At 46.5% G+C, this 21149-nt stretch overlaps 2 protein-coding genes across 2 annotated transcripts in view; both read right to left on the bottom strand.

Moving 5' to 3' along the window:
* The window catches only part of LOC135543135 (sperm-associated antigen 17-like), a 68433-nt gene extending 62863 nt beyond the window's left edge, over window positions 1-5570 (bottom strand). Inside the window, exons 1-10 of the mRNA XM_064970211.1 lie at window positions 5466-5570; window positions 5117-5257; window positions 4991-5050; window positions 4700-4831; window positions 4234-4411; window positions 3912-4094; window positions 3523-3689; window positions 2686-2847; window positions 2449-2518; window positions 2187-2308 (exon numbers count right to left, since the gene is read on the bottom strand). Of these exons, the coding sequence (XP_064826283.1) occupies window positions 2187-2308; window positions 2449-2518; window positions 2686-2847; window positions 3523-3689; window positions 3912-4094; window positions 4234-4411; window positions 4700-4831; window positions 4991-5050; window positions 5117-5257; window positions 5466-5570 (1320 nt within the window). The remainder of the gene's footprint in view (window positions 1-2186; window positions 2309-2448; window positions 2519-2685; window positions 2848-3522; window positions 3690-3911; window positions 4095-4233; window positions 4412-4699; window positions 4832-4990; window positions 5051-5116; window positions 5258-5465) is intronic.
* A 493-nt stretch (window positions 5571-6063) lies between these two features.
* The window catches only part of LOC135543134 (E3 ubiquitin-protein ligase HECW2-like), a 49842-nt gene continuing 34756 nt past the window's right edge, over window positions 6064-21149 (bottom strand). Inside the window, 12 exon segments of the mRNA XM_064970210.1 lie at window positions 6064-10005; window positions 10185-10297; window positions 10655-10740; window positions 12368-12482; window positions 12917-13063; window positions 13155-13284; window positions 14374-14472; window positions 17335-17487; window positions 17670-17783; window positions 18518-18638; window positions 19484-19593; window positions 20853-20936. Of these exon segments, the coding sequence (XP_064826282.1) occupies window positions 9894-10005; window positions 10185-10297; window positions 10655-10740; window positions 12368-12482; window positions 12917-13063; window positions 13155-13284; window positions 14374-14472; window positions 17335-17487; window positions 17670-17783; window positions 18518-18638; window positions 19484-19593; window positions 20853-20936 (1384 nt within the window). The 3' untranslated portion in view covers window positions 6064-9893.

The following is a 21149-nucleotide window of genomic DNA, read 5'->3' as shown; positions in this document are numbered from 1 at the left end:
AGCTCAACCATTCATCCTCAGGAGTCTCAACTTATGTATATATATAATGTCTGGAGAGTCTTTCATGTAAACTCTCATGTAAAAAGTCAAGGTATGGAGGAGAATGGTGTTTTCTCAACTATAATAATGACCCTTGAGGGTAAGACAATACACATGCAGTAATACAATGAACCACATGGATTAAACCCAAACAGATCTGGGTTGAACAACTGTTGTCCTGGTTGACTGTAGTATGGTGATGATGGTTGGGGCCTAGAGTGGAGAACCTGCTCCAATGTAGTATGAACAGAACAGAACCTGCTCCAGTGTAGTATGAACAGAACAGAACCTGCTCCAGTGTAGTATGAAGGGAACACAACAGAACCTGCTCCAGTGTAGTATGAAGGGAACACAACAGAACCTGCTCCAGTGCAGTATGAAGAGAACAGGACAGAACCTGCTCCAGTGTAGTATGAAGGGAACAGAACCTGCTCCAGTGTAGTATGAAGGGAACAGAACCTGCTCCAGTGTAGTATGAAGGGAACAGAACCTGCTCCAGTGTAGTATGAAGGGAACAGAACCTGCTCCAGTGTAGTATGAAGGGAACAGAACCTGCTCCAGTGTAGTATGAAGGGAACAGAACCTGCTCCAGTGTAGTATGAAGGGAACAGAACCTGCTCCAGTGTAGTATGAAGGGAACAGAACCTGCTCCAGTGTAGAATGAAGGGAACAGAACCTGCTCCAGTGTAGTATGAAGGGAACAGAACCTGCTCCAGTGTAGAATGAAGGAACAGAACCTGCTCCAGTGTAGTATGAAGGGAACAGAACCTGCTCCAGTGTAGTATGAAGGGAACAGAACCTGCTCCAGTGTAGTATGAAGGGAACAGAACCTGCTCCAGTGTAGTATGAAGGGAACAGAACCTGCTCCAGTGTAGAATGAAGGGAACAGAACCTGCTCCAGTGTAGTATGAAGGGAACAGAACCTGCTCCAGTGTAGAATGAAGGGAACAGAACCTGCACCAGTGTAGTATGAAGGGAACAGAACCTGCTCCAGTGTAGTATGAAGGGAACAGAACCTGCTCCAGTGTAGTATGAAGGGAACAGAACCTGCTCCAGTGTAGTATGAAGGGAACAGAACCTGCTCCAGTGTAGAATGAAGGGAACAGAACCTGCTCCAGTGTAGTATGAAGGGAACAGAACAGAACCTGCTCCAGTGTAGTATGAAGGGAACAGAACCTGCTCCAGTGTAGTATGAAGGGAACAGAACAGAACCTGCTCCAGTGTAGTATGAAGGGAACAGAACCTGCTCCAGTGTAGTATGAAGGGAACAGAACCTGCTCCAGTGTAGTATGAAGGGAACAGAACCTGCTCCAGTGTAGTATGAAGGGAACAGAACCTGCTCCAGTGTAGTATGAAGGGAACAGAACCTGCTCCAGTGTAGAATGAAGGGAACAGAACCTGCTCCAGTGTAGTATGAAGGGAACAGAACCTGCTCCAGTGTAGTATGAAGGGAACAGAACCTGCTCCAGTGTAGTATGAAGGGAACAGAACCTGCTCCAGTGTAGTATGAAGGGAACAGAACCTGCTCCAGTATAGTATGAAGGGAACAGAACCTGCTCCAGTGTAGAATGAAGGGAACAGAACCTGCTCCAGTGTAGTATGAAGGGAACAGAACCTGCTCCAGTGTAGTATGAAGGGAACAGAACCTGCTCCAGTATAGTATGAAGGGAACAGAACCTGCTCCAGTGTAGAATGAAGGGAACAGAACCTGCTCCAGTGTAGTATGAAGGGAACAGAACCTGCTCCAGTGTAGTATGAAGGGAACAGAACCTGCTCCAGTGTAGTATGAAGGGAACAGAACCTGCACCAGTGTAGTATGAAGGGTTCAGAACCTGCTCCAGTATAGTATGAAGGGAACAGAACCTGCTCCAGTATAGTATGAAGGGAACAGAACCTGCTCCAGTGTAGAATGAAGGGAACAGAACCTGCTCCAGTGTAGTATGAAGGGAACAGAACCTGCTCCAGTGTAGTATGAAGGGAACAGAACCTGCTCCAGTATAGTATGAAGGGAACAGAACCTGCTCCAGTGTAGTATGAAGGGAACAGAACCTGCTCCAGTGTAGTATGAAGGGAACAGAACCTGCTCCAGTGTAGTATGAAGGGAACAGAACCTGCTCCAGTGTAGTATGAAGGGAACAGAACCAAACCTGCTCCAGCATGCAGTGTAGTATGAGGGGAACAGAGGAGGCTTCAGGAGGAATCTGGTCCAGCAGGTCGTTATAGTAACGCATGTCCACATCAGTACTCAGAGTAGCCGGTTCAGGGTCTGCTGGGACAACAACAGACATCAGCTCCCTGGGTTAGGGTCAATTCACTTTCATTCAGCTATCAGTTAACTGTAATCATTTACTTGAACTATCCATTATAACATCAACTGTCCTCCAGTGTGTTTACGAAGCTGTAGAATACCTGGAGTGGTTTCCTCTTGGGCTTGTCTCTTCTTGGACCCAGGTGTCAGAGGCGTTGTGGTCTGAACCGTCTGAGATATGACAGAAAATATTCCTCAACATTTCTGCTACATGTAGAAACAGAAAACAGGCCTACATGACATAAAGACAGTATTGTGTATATTCAGTATGGTTTCCTGCTCCATCCACCAGTCAGTTCATCCTGTGTGTGCATGCATGTGTGTTTCTGGTACAGTACCTCTGCAGGGCTGTCCTGGGTGGTGCGTGCCACAGCCCTGGGGACAGATGGCACCTGGACCAGTCTCATGTTGTTCAGGTAGTGTTGATGCTGTCTCCTCCAGTCCAGACAGTCATAGATCAGACAAGCCACGTCTTCAAACAGACGTGTCCCAAACCCAAGCTACAACACAACATATTAACATGGCATTTTAAGTACATTATATAAAATAATCATAATTAAAGAAAGACCCGCACACTGCTCTTGTCAATGTTTATTGCTTAGGTGTCAGACACTCAGCCTTCTCGTCAGAAGAAGAAGAGGAAGAAGAAGAAGGGGAAGAAGAAGGAAGAGGAGGAACAGAAGAAGAAGGAGCAGCAGCAGCAGAAGAAGCAGAAGAAGAAGAATCAGAAGAAAGCAGAAGAAGAAGAAGCAGATGAAAGCAGAAGAAGAAGAATCAGAAGAAGAAGAAGCAGATGAAGCAGCAGAAGAAGAAGAATCAGAAGAAGAAGAAGCAGATGAAGCAGCAGAAGAAGAAGAATCAGAAGAAGAAGGAGCAGCGGCAGCAGCAGAAGAAGCAGAAGAAGAAGAATCAGAAGAAGCAGCAGAAGAAGAAGAAGCAGATGAAGTAGCAGCAGAAGAAGAAGCAGCAGCAGAAGAAGCGGAAGAAGCAGCAGCAGAAGAAGAAGAATCAGAAGAAGCAGCTGCAGAAGAAAAATCAGAAGAAGAAGAAGGAGCAGCAGCAGAAGAAGAATCAGAAGAAGCAGCTGCAGAAGAAAAATCAGAAGAAGAAGAAGGAGCAGCAGCAGAAGAAGAAGAAGCAGAAGAATCAGAAGCAGAAGAAGAAGAGGAAATCACCATAGCCTCGGGGCTATCCTTGTCTTGTGGTGGCAGGATCTCTTTAGCGGTGTGACTGAGGCGGGCCACATCAAACAGCTTGGAGAATGCTGAGCCACTGTTTAGCACCCCTTCCAACTGACCCCAGAACTGCTCCCGTTGTCTTCTCCTAATGTTAGTCTCCGCGTCTACAGGAACACAATAGCAGCATTTAGCAACACAAATCACATTAAAATGAGATTGATTGATAGATCAATACTGTACTGACAATATGAAATACTGCCAGAAGTAACTCTGCTGTGCTTGATTCAGTTTACCCTGACTGTACAATGAAACCAGTGGAACAAAAGATTCAAGATCCCAAGCTAAATCAATCCAAACCCACACATTGATGCCAATCTATGTCTTACCCCCATCCAAGGGTTTGTCATCACTCCCTTCCAGTGATCCCTCTGGCCGGTCTGGTCTCTGTGAGGTCAGCTTGATAACGTTGGACACATGGACCCCCAGGGAGTCCAGCACAGAGACCAGCTGAGCCTGCTGGAAGCCCACCACCAGGATGTAGTGCTGAGGACCATCGTCTGGCTCATCATCTAGACACACACACATGAAAGCATGAGCGAGAGAGAGAGAGAGAGAGAGACAACCACCCAGTCACCCCAACACAAAGTGACAACACAAAGTGACTACTATACTGTTTGTGTGATGATTGAGACAGAGTAGAATGCTCACCTATATACTTGTTGGTCTCATCCTCCTCGCCCCTCTTTTTCAGCTTGGTGTCCTTGGTTGGGGCGCTGGGCTCTGCCCCTTTCTTCCCCTTGTCACCTTTGGCGGCAGGCTTGGCACCACCTTTGTCTTTGGTTGGGGAGGCATTGCCAGCCTTGCCCTTACCCTTCTCCTCAGCAGCCTGGGAGAGAGTGGATTAAACTAAAGTGGTGCTAATACTGCGGTTCAAATCCGGGTCTCCTCTGTGAAGACTGCGTTAGCCTGCTGAGCTGAAGCCTAGGCATTAACAGGTAGCGCAGGCTAGTCTTCATGTCTCAGACAAGGTTTCTTATCAACCATGTTACAATACTACTATAACTCTGACTCTATCTGACAATAACACTTCAAAAGATTCTCTAGGAAAGCTGACTGTTGCCAGGGCGATAAGATGACTGATGATTGTTGTTGGCTGTCAGGAGTTCCTTCCTACCCTCATCTCTGTGGCTCTCCTCTGCTGGTCGTTGGCCTTGACTCCCAGGAGCTGGAACTTGAGCAGTTTACCCAGCAGGTCACAGGGCAGCTCCTCTCCTGCATCCAGCAGGACCTTGGCTGCCTCCATCACCTTCATAGACAAACAACATACTTGATGTAGAATAGACAGAGACTGAGTAATAGTTCTCATTTATTGGGTAAGACTCTTTCTTTGCTGCTTTGTAAATGTGTCTTTTGAAATGAATAGCCTATAGAGCACATTTTACTGACAAATGGGTGCATTACATACCTCATAAAACATGGGTACATCCTTGGTCTTCTTGACTTTTGGGTTTCCCAGTTCATGGATCTGTGAAGCATTTCATTCATTGGTTGATATACACTTGACTGTGAACAATCAGACTGTGTTACTGACCTTTTCTAGGGTGGTGTCCCAGGTGACCACGCTGAAGAGCCTGCGTAGGGGTTGCTGTACGGCCAGCAGCAGAGCACCGGTCAGCTCCTCATCCTCCAGCCTCTCTCCCACCACCAGAGAAATGCTGGCCTTCCAAGTCTCCTAGCATCATCATCATCATCAGACAACACTGATCAGTGAAGAACAACAACATAGCCAAGTGGCAGGTCTGTGACAAGTGAAGTCACTCCCTGCTTGTGTAGCTGGCCCCTTAAAGTTTAGTGTGTTTAAATAGTGTTTCACTAGCTAGATATCTAGCTTTACTAAAGTTCTAGCTAGCTAAAGATAGCAAGCTGTTAACGTTACCTACCTCCTCAAATGGTGCATTAGTGAGTCCAGTTTCCCAACCTTTGTTTCCAACTGCCGTTGCACCAGCAGCAGACACTGTCCCGCTTTTCACTCTTTTTGGTGGCATTTCCTTACCGTTTTTGGAGAGAAACTGACCTATTGACTTGAATCAAATTGCATTATATTATGAAATCTCTTGAACTTAACGGTAACTAAAACAGCCACTTCCAACTGTTAGCTTGCTAGCTGATGTTAGCTAGCATGGCTCTTCTGTGTACAGTCCCTGACGCTTCAGTTGCTCTTGGCAACAGGTTGAAGGGCGGGATCAGTCATGCAAAATTACATCTTATCTTTGAATTTTATTTATTAATTTATGAAACAAATTGCCAAAAGACGCAATACTGAATATACCACTACTAATAGAAATCCACGTTCAACTACCAACACAAAAGACACAGAGACACATTTAATCAATTATTTTTATCAAGTTTTTTCATACAATCATAAGGAGTGACATGGAGAAAAAGCTTTGCATAGAGTGAAGCTCTGACAAAGACACAGCCTCGAACCCCCAGCGGACAGTAGTATCTCATCCTAGAGTCCTGCCGGTCACAGGTCACAGGACCAGCCAGCCACAGAGGAACAGGCACAACATTCCATTACAAAACGGTGAGAACAACTGAAACATGGATGCAACTTTCAAATTGGTCACAATCTGTGATACTTTATATATATGCATGTTGTGTTTTGTTGTAGTTAAAGTGTTTCTGTGAGTAAAGAAGTAGTGGGTTGGTGTGAGGGGCTATCGGTTACTCAGTGATGGTGGTGAATGTGAAGACCATGGAGGTTGAGAGACCGAGACTTGGATGAATAGAGTCAAAAGCCCCAATTAAAGCCCTAAAACATTGGTACATTCAGTGCAGATCAGGGTCTCCAACCTTTTCTGGCATCAGATCTACTCATTTCTTACTAGATTTTAAAATAGGCCCATTCTTCTCCTCTCCCCTGCAACTCTTCTCCGGGTCCTTGATACACAAGAGAAAGTAGTGCACTATATTTTCTGTCAACATACCTGGTAAAATAACGGTTAACAAACAACTCTAAAATCAGAGATTTGTTGTCAGTGTTGCTTTTCCTGGTTTTAGAATTTTTTTCACTTTCAAAATTACAAATGTTCATGGAAACAACGGAATGGGATGTTCTGAGTCCATGTCAATTGTTAAATACCCTCTGAGGACAAAAAACTAACAAATGTAGATATCTTTGTGTAATTTTCCTGTAATTGCGCATCTGAGTGAGGAATGTGCCAGTCTAGCAATGGTTCCATACGGCTGCGCATTTCATGGCAAAGTTTTCAAATAACAGATACTCATGATATACTTCTGCCAGGTGAGCCTACTTGCAATACATATTTAATTGAAAAGGTTCCAGGGAAAGTATTTCTGTCAACTCACATGATGGTTTATCACGTCAACTGGCTGGAGTGATGGACAAACGCGCGCACCACTCAGACAGACAGGGGCAATGTTGCTGGGAATTCATTGAAAGAACTTCTTACAAGACACCCCAGGACATGTACAGTATTCCCATCCACTACAAGACCATGGTGCATACCTACGAAACACCAAGAGAAACTTCCCCTCCCAAGCTTCAGTCTTTCAGTCTGTGCTCAAAAACTACACCAGAACCCGTCCCACCTAGCTACATGTTATTAAGATGAATGCACTAACTGTAAATCGCTCTGGATAAGAGCGTCTAATTTATTACTAAAATGTTGAAAAAAATAAAAATAACATACATGTAATGCCACTGTGCACTTCCCTTTCTTTTAGTATGTTTTTAACGTAAAACATGTCATATATATATATATATCTGCCCTCAGTCTCTCACTGGCCCTGGGATGATGGAAGAGAATGCAGGAAGTTGTTCTATTTCAGTCCCTTACATTCTGTTAGCTACATTCCACAGTCTCGGGATGTGATGGTGGCTGGGTGGGGTCACACCCCTGAAACAAAGACATTGGGCGCGTTTCATGTCATCGTTATTGCAGTCGACACACTGCTCAGATGATAGTCCCTCACAACGTCTGGAACAGTATTTACCTCTCTGGAACCACATTAATATGATATACATATAATATGGTAATCGGCTAAAATGCTCAGCAGCAGCGCGACTGCAATAAAGCGCGACCTGGAACGCACCCTGAGAGTAGAATATGGTGGTATCAGAAGGCAGACTAAGGCCTTCTGACTAAGGCAGAGTATGAAGTGAAAAACATGACAAATATGTATGTGTTTCTATAACTCTTCCTTCATATTCTCATTACTCCTCGTCTTAAAACTTCCTAGTACTGTAGATACGTCTATAAAATGTATTTTTTTCCCCTCACTTGAAAACCAACATTTCACCCATCAAAACAGTCAGTGTAATAGCACACCATGGGCACCTGTGCTTATATATGACTTCAACATGTTCTCTGTCACGAGTCTCTATAAAGCTATAAATGTCCCTTGACCTTTACCATCACCCACACACAGATCACATTATAATTGCATGGTGTAAGCCTGTGTGTGTGTGTGTGTGTGTGTGTGTGTGTGTGTGTGTGTGTGTGTGTGTGTGTGTGTGTGTGTGTGTGTGTGTGTCTCGACATGCAGGTTGTTAATCACCATGTTTTACTTTCATTATCATGGTCATACAAACATCTGTCATTACATGATGTTATATCGGGGTCCCAAACCCTATTGAAATAGGAACACATCAAAACAACATATTCAATTAGGTGGCAATCAGGATAATGTACAGAAGGAGAACAAGTAGAAGCAAGTTAAAAACAAGAGCAGCAACCAAACATGACGGATTTTAAAAGTTCAGATCACCCTCTACTCTGGCAGTGTAGTTCAATGATAAAGCGATGACAATCAACATACTTGCAAACAATGAAAACAGCTAAAACACTGAAAGAGTGTGTGTGTGAGCTTGTGTCTAACATTATGGGAAAGCCAACTCAATGTAATGTCTTTATCGAAACAAACCGTAGCTGAGTTTGGTTATCCGTGCTAATAGCTTGCCCTGAAGTTTGGTAAGAATGAGGCAGCCGTTTAGATTTGACGAGTCATCGAGCGACGTACAAAAACCACACATTTAAGCGCATCATCGTGATATCAGTCAGTACATTCAAAAACATATCATTGTTTGTGGCCGTTACAAAATACATTTTGCAGAGAGATGAAAAGCCCGGAGAGAGATCCAAGTTCAGCTTCACCACACAAACACCACCGCATCACGATAGGCTACTTCAGTGTTCTGTTCTAGAACACACCTGTCAGAGTGTTCAACAAGCTCAGGTCACAAAGCTGCCTGGACCTTGATTGGTTGGTTCTCTTTCCCTGACAGGGCAGGAGGCGTGGCCACAGCAGCTGAAGAGCACCTGTCTTGTATTCCTTCATCTCTTCCTCTCTCCTCTCATCCCCTTCTCCAGGAGCAACACTGTCCTGTGATGTTGGCCTCAGCCTATCAGAGGAGAGATGTCCTGTGATGTCGGCCTCAGCCTCTCAGAGGAGAGATGTCATGTGATGTCGGCCTCAGCCTATCAGAGGAGAGATGTCATGTGATGTCGGCCTCAGCCTCTCAGAGGAGAGATGTCCTGTGATGTCGGCCTCAGCCTATCAGAGGAGAGATGTCATGTGATGTCGGCCTCAGCCTATCAGAGGAGAGATGTCCTGTGATGTCGGCCTCAGCCTATCAGAGGAGAGATGTCATGTGATGTCGGCCTCAGCCTCTCAGAGGAGAGATGTCCTATGATGTCGGCCTCAGCCTATCAGAGGAGAGATATCATGTGATTTCGGCCTCAGCCTATCAGAGGAGAGATGTCCTGTGATGTCGGCCTCAGCCGCTCAGAGGAGAGATGTCATGTGATGTCGGCCTCAGCCTCTCAGAGAGATAAAGCAGCTTTGGTTTTGCTCTCCAGGAAAAGCTCGGCCACCACCTTCCTGATGTGACTCGACTGGAAATCCGTATTTTAAATAATAAAAAGTGATGAGCCAGTTGGAGTCTCACTCCGGGTCTTGGTTTTTGTTCCTTGATTGTGCGATTGGTTGGAGGCTTACGAGTCCATCTCTCCCAGTGGTTTATTGGAGCAACAAGGGTGTGAGTGATAGGGTGCTCTCCTTTGGTTTGTGTTGGCAGTGTGTCTAAGTGACCTTAACCGTCACAGGGAACCCTGGCGTTGTGCAGGGGTCATGCCCTCTGATACACATCGGTCTATTCTCCTCTGTTCAGCTCACTTCAGGAAGGTGAGTGCGTATAAAGATACAACAAGGTGCCAGACGGACGAGACAGTCATCCCCTTGAACCTCTTGGGTTCCTCTACCTCTGTGATACTACAGTTCAGAGGTCAGGGTCAAAGGTCGTAGGAGGAGTGGGGGTTAAAGGATAAAGGTGATAGGGGTCATCACTCCAGGCCGAAGGTGCTGGTCTCTTCCACGGCAGTGAGCATCTTCTCGTGCAGCATGGAGAAGGATGGATATGGAGGGAGGTCCAGCCGGTTGAAACAGGTGTGAGCCCTGGGGAGGAGACAACCGCAAACACAGTGAAAACAACAACAACAACAATATACTTCAGTCTGTATAATACCTTTTCATACATTATACTCAAATTGATAATATACTACATGAGTTCACTTAGCCTTACAAGTGTAGTTAGTTCCCTTGGCCTTACAAGTGAAGTCAGCACAGTAGTTTACCTGGGTAGAGAGGTAACTTTGCCCCATTTCTCCACACAGAACCTGCGGGGTCCGTTGCTGCCTCGGAGAGAGGCAAAACCCTCGTAGGGAATACTGGAAGTACCCGTCACAAACTAACAGAACAGAAAGAAGAAGGTCGCTGTTATTCACTGTGTGTGTGTTTGTCTATGTGTGTGTGAATGTGTGTTTGTGTGTATGTTTGTTTGTTTGTGTGTGTGTGTGTGTGTGTGTGTGTGTGTGTGTGTGTGTGTGTGTGTGTGTGTGTGTGTGTGTGTGTGTGTGTGTGTGTGTGTGTGTTGTGTTTGTATAAGTGTGTGTGTTTGTTGGTATGTGTGTGTGTGTTTATTTGTATATGTGTGTGTGTGTGTGTGTGTTTGTTTGTATGTGTTTGTGTCCTTGTTTGTATGTGTGTGTTTGTACGTGTGTGTGTTTGTTTCTGTGTGTGTGTGTGTGTGTGTGTGCACCCCCACCTGTAGCAGCCTGAGTCTCTGCTCGTTGTTGAACCTCTCCACCGCCGCCCAGAACCAACGGATCACTATGTGGTTGTCATGGTAACCTGAGGGAGGCAGGAAAACAGACAGACAGACAGACATGAGTCACTCAGCAGCCTGGCCTTTCTCTCTGGTAGGCCTAGTTACTTCAGCTGTTCAACCAGTCAGCTAGCTAGGGTATACTGGTATATACTGGCCTTTCTCTCTGGTAGGCCTAGTTACTTCAGCTGTTCAACCAGTCAGCTAGCTAGCTAGGGTATACTGGTATATACTGGCCTTTCTCTCTGGTAGGCCTAGTTACTTCAGCTGTTCAACCAGACAGCTAGCTAGGGTATACTGTTATATACACTTCTTTCTGTAACAGCTCTTCCTAATTGGAAAGACATTTAAAAACATTTAATTCGACCTGTCTATCTGAATGGAACTATGGACTATCTTTACTGCTGCCTGAGACCCAGACAGCAGCTCAAAATGACATTATGAAAGGTGCAATACACAAAGTTATTGGCTGTGTCTTAAATGGCACCCTATTCCCTATGTAGTGCACTACATTTGACAAGAGCTGTGCACTATATAGGGAATAGGGTGTCATTTGGGCTCCCTGTCTCCCCTCTCCTCCCTGTCTCTCCCCGTCTCCCCCTTGTTCATACCTCCTCTGTAATCTGTTGCTCCTCCAGTCTCTCCCCGTCTCCCCGCTGTCTCTCCCCGTCTCCCCCATTCTCCCCCCGTCTCCCCCATTCTCTTCCTCTCCCCCGTCTCTCCCAGTCTCCCCGCTGTCTCCCCCATTCTCTCCCCGTCTCTGGTCCCCTGTCTCTCCCCGTCTCCCCGCTGTCTCCCCCTGTCTCTCCCCGCTGTCTCTCCCCGTCTCCCCGCTGTCTCTCCCCGTCTCCCCCGTCTCCCCCATTCTCTTCCTCTCCCCCTGTCTCTCCCAGTCTCCCCGCTGTCTCCCCCATTCTCTCCCCGTCTCCCCCTGTCTCTCCCCGTCTCCCCGCTGTCTCCCCCGTCTCTCCCCGCTGTCTCTCCCCGCTGTCTCTCCCCGTCTCCCCGCTGTCTCTCCCCGTCTCCCCCGTCTCCCCCATTCTCTTCCTCTCCCCCCTGTCTCTCCCAGTCTCCCCGCTGTCTCCCCCATTCTCTCCCCGTCTCCCCCTGTCTCTCCCCGTCTCCCCGCTGTCTCCCCGCTGTCTCCCCCCTGTCTCTCCCCGTCTCCCCGCTGTCTCTCCCATTCTCTCCCCGTCTCCCCGCTGTCTCTCCCAGTCTCCCCGCTGTCTCCCCCATTCTCTCCCCGTCTCCCCGCTCTCTCTCCCCGCTGTCTCCCCCATTCTCTCCCCGTCTCCCCGCTGTCTCTCCCCGTCTCCCCGCTGTCTCCCCGCTGTCTCTCCCCGTCTCTCCCCGTCTCCCCGCTGTCTCCCCCCGTCTCCCCCTATCTCTCCCCGCTGTCTCTCCCCGTCTCCCCCATTCTCCCCGTCTCCCCCATTCTCTTCCTCTCCCCCTGTCTCTCCCCGTCTCCCCGCTGTCTCCCCCCCGTCTCCCCCTGTCTCTCCCCGCTGTCTCCCCCTGTCTCTCCCCGTCTCCCCCTCTCTTCCTCTCCCCCCCCGTCTCTCCCCGTCTCCCCCCTGTCTCTCCCCGTCTCCACCCCGTCTCCCCCCTGTCTCTCCCCGTCTTCCTCCTCTCTTCCTCTCCCCCTGTTCATACCTCCTCTGTAATCTGTGTTGCTCCTCCAGTCCACCAGATCTATCTCAGCGGTGCCAGCTATCACCAGCTCCAGCTCCCTGGCATCGAACACTGACACCAGCCTGGAATCCACCACCTGCATGACACAGCACAGGGCATCCAGGCTACACACCATGACCACAACCTTTGTGGTCCTTTGCATCCCAGTTGGTAGAGGCTGGTGTTTGTAACGATGCTGGGTTAGATTCCCAGCACCTCCCATATGTAAACTGTATATATGCATGACTGTAAGTCGCTCTGGTTACAACAGTCTGTTAAATGGCATGTATTATTATTACAAACACAACTAAAACAAACTCAATCCCATTGTACAGCCTTCCTATCACATCCTATCACATACAGCCTTTAGCTACATCTTGCCCAATTTGAATTCAGTTGTTGTTGATGTCTGTGAGCAGGAAGTTGCCCCAGTGTGTATGATGATACTGCTGAGTCTACCTTCATCAGAATCTGTATCAGGAGATGTTTGAGGAGATCTTTTATTCAGAGAGTCCTTGTTCTAGATCGTACCTCATAGAAGCCCCGGACCAGACTCTCTGTCTGCTGAACCACTCCTCTCTCAATACGCCACTTCACCATGCGCTCAATGTACTCCTTCTTATTCTTCTCTGACACTGGGATGTTGGCCCCGCCCGGCTTCAGCTCTCTCTCTGTGATCTACACACACAGTACATACACATGAGCTCTATAACTTACACACACACACACACACACACACACACACACACACACACACACACACACACACCTGTCCGAACACCTCCTCATTGACAGTGAAGGTGAGGTCCAACATGTCCTCGATGTCGTTGTCCTTCATCCACTGGAGACTCTGATGGAACTCCTCATCCAGATACTCCAGATCACTCAGCTCACATGGGCTATAGAATAGTAGAGCAGAGTAGAATAGAGTAGAGTAGAACGGAATAGAATAGAGTGGAATAGAGTAGAGTAGAATAGAGTGGAATATAGTAGAATAAAGTAGAATGGAGTAGAATATAGTGGAGAGGAATAGAGTAGAGTAAAATAGAGTAGAGCAGAGTAGGGTAGAATATAATATATTAGAATGGAGTGGAGTAGAATAGAGTAGAGTAAAATAAGAGTAGAGCAGAGTAGAGTAGAATAATAGAGCAGAGTAGAGTAGAGTAGAATAGAGCAGAGTAGAATAGAATAGAGTAGAGTAAAATAGAGTAGAGTAGAATAGAGTAGAATAGAGTGGAGTAGAATAGAGTAGAATATAGTAGAATAGAGTAGAATATAGTAGAATAGAGTAGAGTAAAATAATGTAGAGTAGAATAGAGTAGAATCGAATATATTAGAATAGAGTGGAGTAGAATAGAGTACAGTAGAATATAGTATAATAGAGTAGAGTAAAATAGTGTAGAGTAGAATAGAGTAGAATAGAATATAGTAAAATACAATGGAGTAGAATAGAGTAGAATATAGTATAATAGAGTAGAATATAGTATAATAGAGTAGAGTAAAATAGTGTAGAATAGAATATAGTATAATAGAGTAGAGCAGAATAGAGTAGAGTATAATATAGTAGAATAGAGTAGAGCAGAGCAGAATAGAGTATAGTAGAGTAGTAGAGCAGAATAGAGTAGAGTTGAGTAGAATAGAGTAGAGTAGAATAGAGTAAAGTAGTGTAGAATGGATTTAGGCAGGAGGTCAGTTAACTCTACTAATCTACATAACCACATGTCTGGTACAGTCTTAAAATATCTGACAAAGACTCTCTAGTTATATAGTATAAAGCCCTATATTCAACACTGGACCTCAAAGCCTGTTCCACAGCTGTTTTCATTGTTCCCCTGTAATCAGGGAATGATTTAGACCTGGGACACCAGGTGTGTGGAATTAACGATCATGTAGAACAGAAAACTAGCAGGCGCTGGACCTCGTAGGGTAAGAGTTGAATACCCCTGGTGTATTGCTAGAATTAGACAGTCCAGGTGGTGGATACGTACATGCGCAGCAGGCCCTTATAGAAGGGTCGAGTGAAGAAGGCATCCAGTAGGTATTGGTGGATGAGAGCCAGGCCCAGGATACGCCCGCTGAAACGGAACCTGTACAGGGAAGGAGAGAGAGAGAAGATACTGAGATTACAAATGTTATTACCCAGGTCCCAGTATAGACAACAGATGGTATTACCCAGGTCCTTGTATAGACAACATGTTATTACCCAGGTCCTAGTATAGACAACATGTTATTACCCAGGTCCTAGTATAGACAACATGTTATTACCCAGGTCCTAGTATAGACAACATATGTTATTACCCAGGTCCTAGTATAGACAACATGTTATTACCCAGGTCCTAGTCTAGACAACATGTTATTACCCAGGTCCTAGTATAGACAACATATGTTATTACCCAGGTCCTAGTATAGACAACAGATGTTATTACCCAGGTCCCAGTATAGACAACATGTTATTACCCAGGTCCTAGTATAGACAACATGTTATTACCCAGGTCCCAGTATAGACAACATGTTATTACCCAGGTCCTAGTCTAGACAACATGTTATTACCCAGGTCCTAGTATAGACAACATGGTATTACCCAGGTCCCAGTATAGACAACAGATAGTATTACCCAGGTCCTAGTATAGACAACATGTTATTACCCAGGTCCTAGTCTAGACAACATGTTATTACCCAGGTCCTAGTATAGACAACATGTTATTACCCAGGTCCTAGTCTAGACAGCAGATGGTATTACCCAGGTCCTAGTATAGACAACATGTTATTACCCAGGTCCTAGTATAGACAACATGTTATTACCCAGTTCCCAGTATAGACAGCATGTTATTACCCAGGTCCTAGTATAGACAACAGGTATTACCCAGGTCCTAGTCTAGACAACATGTTATTACCCAGGTCCCAGTATAGACAACAGATGTTATTACCCAGGTCCTATTATAGACAACAGATGGTATTACCCAGGTCCTAGTATAGACAACATGTTATTACCCAGGTCCTAGTATAGACAACATGTTATTACCCAGGTCCCAGTATAGACAGATGTTATTACCCAGGTCCTATTATAGACAACAGATGGTATTACCCAGGTCCTAGTATAGACAACATGTTATTACCCAGGTCCTAGTATAGACAACATGTTATTACCCAGGTCCTAGTCTAGACAACATGTTATTACCCAGGTCCTAGTATAGACAACAGATGTTATTACCCAGGTCCTAGTATAGACAACATGTTATTACCCAGGTCCTAGTATAGACAACAGATGTTATTACCCAGGTCCTAGTATAGACAACAGATGTTATTACCCAGGTCCTAGTATAGACAACAGATGTTATTACCCAGGTCCTAGTCTAGACAACATGTTATTACCCAGGTCCTAGTATAGACAACATGTTATTACCCAGGTCCTAGTCTAGACAACATGTTATTACCCAGGTCCTAGTCTAGACAACATGTTATTACCCAGGTCCTAGTATAGACAACATGTTATTACCCAGGTCCTAGTATAGACAACATGTTATTACCCAGGTCCTAGTATAGACAACATATTATTACCCAGGTCCTAGTATAGACAACATGTTATTACCCAGGTCCTAGTCTAGACAACATGTTATTACCCAGGTCCTAGTATAGACAACATGTTATTACCCAGGTCCTAGTATAGACAACATATTATTACCCAGGTCCTAGTATAGACAACATGTTATTACCCAGGTCCTAGTCTAGACAACATGTTATTACCCAGGTCCTAGTCTAGACAACATGTTATTACCCAGGTCCTAGTCTAGACAACATGTTATTACCCAGGTCCTAGTATAGACAACAGATGTTATTACCCAGGTCCTAGTATAGACAACAGATGTTATTACCCAGGTCCCAGTATAGACAACATGTTATTACCCAGGTCCCAGTATAGACAACAGATGTTATTACCCAGGTCCCAGTATAGACAACATGTTATTACCCAGGTCCCAGTATAGACAACATGTTATTACCCAGGTCCTAGTATAGACAACATGTTATTACCCAGGTCCTAGTATAGACAACATATATTTTGGCTCGTCCCTTCAGTGCATGTCCATTAATCACCAGGGCTGGGCTCCATTCAAATTGAAGTCAGTCAATTCAGGAAATTAATTAGTTACAATTCTAAAATGGAAAAACTTTTGATACGAAAAGCTTCTTGAAAGTAATTGAAAATAGATTTCATTTTTTCCATTACTAAATAGGAATTTCAGTTTGTTTCCAGAATTGACTGACTTCAATTTGAATTGACCCCAACCCTGCTTATCAGCCCACAGACCACAGACCACTCTGACCCCAACCCTGTTTATCAGCCAACAGACCACAGACCACTCCGACCCCAACCCTGCTTATCAGCCAACAGACCACAGACCACTCTGACCCCAACCCTGCCTATCAGCCAACAGACCACAGACCACTCTGACCCCAACCCTGCTTATCAGCCAACAGACCACAGACCACTCTGACCCCAACCCTGATTATCAGCCAACAGACCACAGACCACTCTGACCCCATCCCTGCTTATCAGCCAACAGACCACAGACCACTCTGACCCCAACCCTGCTTATCAGCCAACAGACCACAGACCACTCTGACCCCAACCCTGCTTATCAGCCAACAGACCACAGACCACTCTGACCCCATCCCTGCTTATCAGCCCACAGACCACAGACCACTCTGACCCCAAACCCTGCTTATCAGCCAACAGACCACAGACCACTCTGACCCCAACCCTGCTTATCAGCCAACAGACCACAGACCACTCTGACCCCAACCCTGCTTATCAGCCAACAGACAACAGACCACTCTGACCCCAACCCTGCTTATCAGCCAACAGACCACTCTGACCCCAACCCTGCTTATCAGCCAACAGACCACAGACCACTCTGACCCCAACCCCTCCCAGTCTTCAGTTCACTCACCACTCGTGATGGTTGTCTACGAAGGCAGACATGGGGCTGATCTGAACGGTGTAGGTGTCGTTGGCGGAGTACTCAAACAGGCCGTAGTACGGGTTGAACAGCTCTCTGGACACCAGGAAGAAAAACTCTCTGGACGGGCCGCTATAGTCCAACCTGCAACACATACAGGGAGATACATTATCACAAAGGAACGGCGTAGATAGAAATAGAACATCATAGAGCAGACAAAGTGCATTTCTAACTGAAATATTCCTCAAATGTTTCATTCTATTGAATCCAGGATCACCCCCCCCGGCTTCTGGAAGAGTAGAGGACAGGCAGTCTGTCTGACTCACCCCTCCTCTCCCAGGAAGCTGACATAGAGCTTGCTCCTCTGCAGGTCTTTCCGAGAGTAACACATGACCTGGTTGAAGGCATCCTCCAGGAGATGATCTCTACGGATGATCAACCTGGGGGTTGGGGGAGGAAGAGACACACACAGGGGGGAACTGGTAAGGGCAGGAGGGCGTGGATGGAGGGTATGTGGGTGGACCACAGAACTAGAATGAGATTCTATTTCTTTAGCCGGAACACCAAAGCATTTAGCTAGATCAATAACGCATTCATTCTTTAGTATTACAGTACTCATCCATGAATATGAATCTATATTACAGTATTCATCCATGAATATGAATCTATATTACAGTATTCATCCATGAATATGAATCTATATTACAGTATTCATCCATGAATATGAATCTATATTACAGTATTAATCCATGAATATGAATCTATATTACAGTATTCACCCATGAATATGAATCTATATTACAGTATTCATCCATGAATATTAAAACATGTTACAGTATTATATTGATGACAAACACCCTCCCCACTACATACTTTAACTTCCCTGGGCCCTGGCCGTAGCCCTGGGTCTACATACTTTAACTTCCCTGGGCCCTGGCCGTAGCCCTGGGTCTACATACTTTAACTTCCCTGGGCCCTGGCCGTAGCCCTGGGTCTACATACTTTAACTTCCCTGGGCCCTGGGCGTAGCCCTGGGTCTACATACTTTAACTTCCCTGGGCCCTGGCCATAGCCCTGGGTCTACATACTTTAACTTCCCTGGGCCCTGGCCGTAGCCCTGGGTCTACATACTTTAACTTCCCTGGGCCCTGGCCGTAGCCCTGGGTCTACATACTTTAACTTCCCTGGACCCTGGCCGTAGCCCTTGGTCTCCAGTTTGCGGTAGAAGTTTCGCAGTTTGGCTTCAAAGTCTCGCTTGTAGGGGGCAGGGGCACGGGCATTAGCTCGCTGTGTTCCTGGGGGAATACAATTTGACAGAGAACGAGGAATGAGTGTGTGCTCCCTACAAACAGAGAGAGAGAGAGAGAGAGAGACAGAGACAGAGACAAAGACAGAGAGAGAGAGAGAGAACCACCCAGAGACAGAGACAGAGAGAGAGAGAGAGAGAGAGAGAGAGAGAGAGAGAGAGAGAGAGAGAGAGAGAACCACCCAGAGACAGAGACAGAGAGACAGAGAGAGAGACAGAGAGAGACAGAGAGAGAGACAGAGAGAGAGAGACAGAGAGAGACAGAGAGACAGAGAGACAGAGAGAGAGACAGAGAGAGACAGAGAGAGAGACAGAGAGAGACAGAGAGACAGAGAGAGAGAGACAGACAGAGAGACAGAGAGACAGAGACAGAGAGAGAGAGAGACAGAGAGAGACAGAGAGAGAGAGACAGAGAGAGAGACAGAGACAGAGAGACAGAGAGACAGAGAGACAGAGAGAGACAGAGAGAGAGAGACAGAGAGAGAGACAGAGACAGAGAGAGAGACAGAGACAGAGAGAGAGAAAGAGAGAGAGAGAGAGAGAAAGAGAGAGAGAGAGACAGAGAGAGAGACAGAGAGAGAGAGAGAGAGACAGAGAGAGAGAGAGAGACAGAGATAGAGAGAGACAGAGAGAGACAGAGAGAGAGACAGAGACAGAGTTGGAGATGGAGGAGGAGACAAGAAAAGAGCTCCCTCAATACCTGTGTGAGTGTGTGTGTGTGAGTGTGTGAGTTTGTGTGTGTGTGTGTGTGTGTGTGTGTCTGTGTGAGAAAAGGAGAGAGAAATAGAGAAAGACAGAATGGTAACAGAGAGAGGTGTAGAGAAGCCTTCTCACCAGGTGAGTTCTGTGGGGAGGACACGGGGGAGCTTCGTGGGGACTGGCAGTAGCTGGGGTGCAGTAAGGCGTGAGGCGGAACATATGACATCACTTCCTCCTCAAACAGGCTGTCAGAGAGAACCAAGAGAGAGGAGACAATGTCACTGAGAGCTACAGAGACCCAAAGTAACAAAACGGGGTTTGAACTAAAGTCTAGGTATTGGCTCGGGGAGCTAACACAAGTCGTCAGGTCTCAAGCACAAAGCTTCTCATACACTGATAGTCGTGAGAGGCAGGTACAGATGTAGGATCTTCATTTGATCACCCTGTTGCAGGAGAACTTTCCTGCAGTGCAGAAAATGTAAAACATGTCGTGTATTTGAGGCTTCTGAAGTTTGTAATTTCCACTTAGAAATGTCACATTCCCTGGACACATTTCCATTCATTATTATCCATTATCACCTGTTGCTGCAGGATTATTTTCCTTCTGTAGCAAACTGGCTGAAATGAAGGTCCTACATCTGAATAAGGCAGGTATGAGGCAGGTACAGGTATGAGGCAGGTATGATGCAGGTACAGGTATGAGGCAGGTACAGGTATGAGTCAGGTACAGGTATGAGGCAGGTACAGGTATGAGACAGGTACAGGTATGAGGCAGGTACAGGTATGAGGCAGGGACAGGTATGAGGCAGGGACAGGTATGAGGCAGGTATGAGGCAGGGACAGGTATGAGGCAGGTACAGGTATGAGGCAGGTACAGGTATGAGGCAGGGACAGGTATGAGGCAGGTACAGGTATGAGGCAGGTACAGGTATGAGGCAGGTACAGGTATGAGGCAGGTACAGGTATGAGGCAGGTACAGGTATGAGGCAGGTACAGGTATGAGGCAGGTACAGGTATGAGGCAGGTACAGGTATGAGACAGGTACAGGTATGAGGCAGGTACAGGTATGAGGCAGGGACAGGTATGAGGCAGGGACAGGTATGAGGCAGGTATGAGGCAGGGACAGGTATGATGCAGGTACAGGTATGAGGCAGGTACAGGTATGAGGCAGGGACAGGTATGAGGCAGGTACAGGTATGAGGCAGGTACACGTATGAGGCAGGTACAGGTATGAGGCAGGTACAGGTATGAGGCAGGTACAGGTATGAGACAGGGACAGGTATGAGGCAGGTACACGTATGAGGCAGGTACAAGTATGAGGCAGGTATGAGGCAGGTACAGGTATGAGGCAGGTATGAGGCAGGTACAGGTATGAGGCAGGTATGAGGCAGGTACAGGTATGAGGCAGGTACAGGTATGAGGCAGGTATGAGGCAGGTACAGGTATGAGGCAGGTATGAGGCAGGTACAGGTATGAGACAGGTACAGGTATGACAGTAGCTCACCTGAGGAGGATGACCAGGTCTGCATCACCAGACAGCCTGGCCAGACCAGAGGCCCCTTCATTACGGATCAACTGCACCTTCTCCCTGTGGTGGAGAACAACAGAATGATCCTTAACTACTCCTTGGAGGTATAGTGAGTGAGTTGACAACAGTAGTGAATTTAGTAGTGAGGGTTTGAGGGACTGTTCTGAGTGAAGTGAGGAGGGAGGGGTGGGAAGGAGGGAGGGGGAGGAGGGAGGGGGAGGAAGGAGGGAGGGAGGGAGGGGGAGGAAGGAGGGATGGGGAGGGAGGGAGGGA

This window comes from Oncorhynchus masou, chromosome 7 (assembly GCF_036934945.1).
Source record: "Oncorhynchus masou masou isolate Uvic2021 chromosome 7, UVic_Omas_1.1, whole genome shotgun sequence".
In the NCBI taxonomy this organism is placed as follows: Eukaryota; Metazoa; Chordata; class Actinopteri; order Salmoniformes; family Salmonidae; genus Oncorhynchus; species Oncorhynchus masou.
This window is presented reverse-complemented; position numbering and strand designations above follow the sequence as displayed.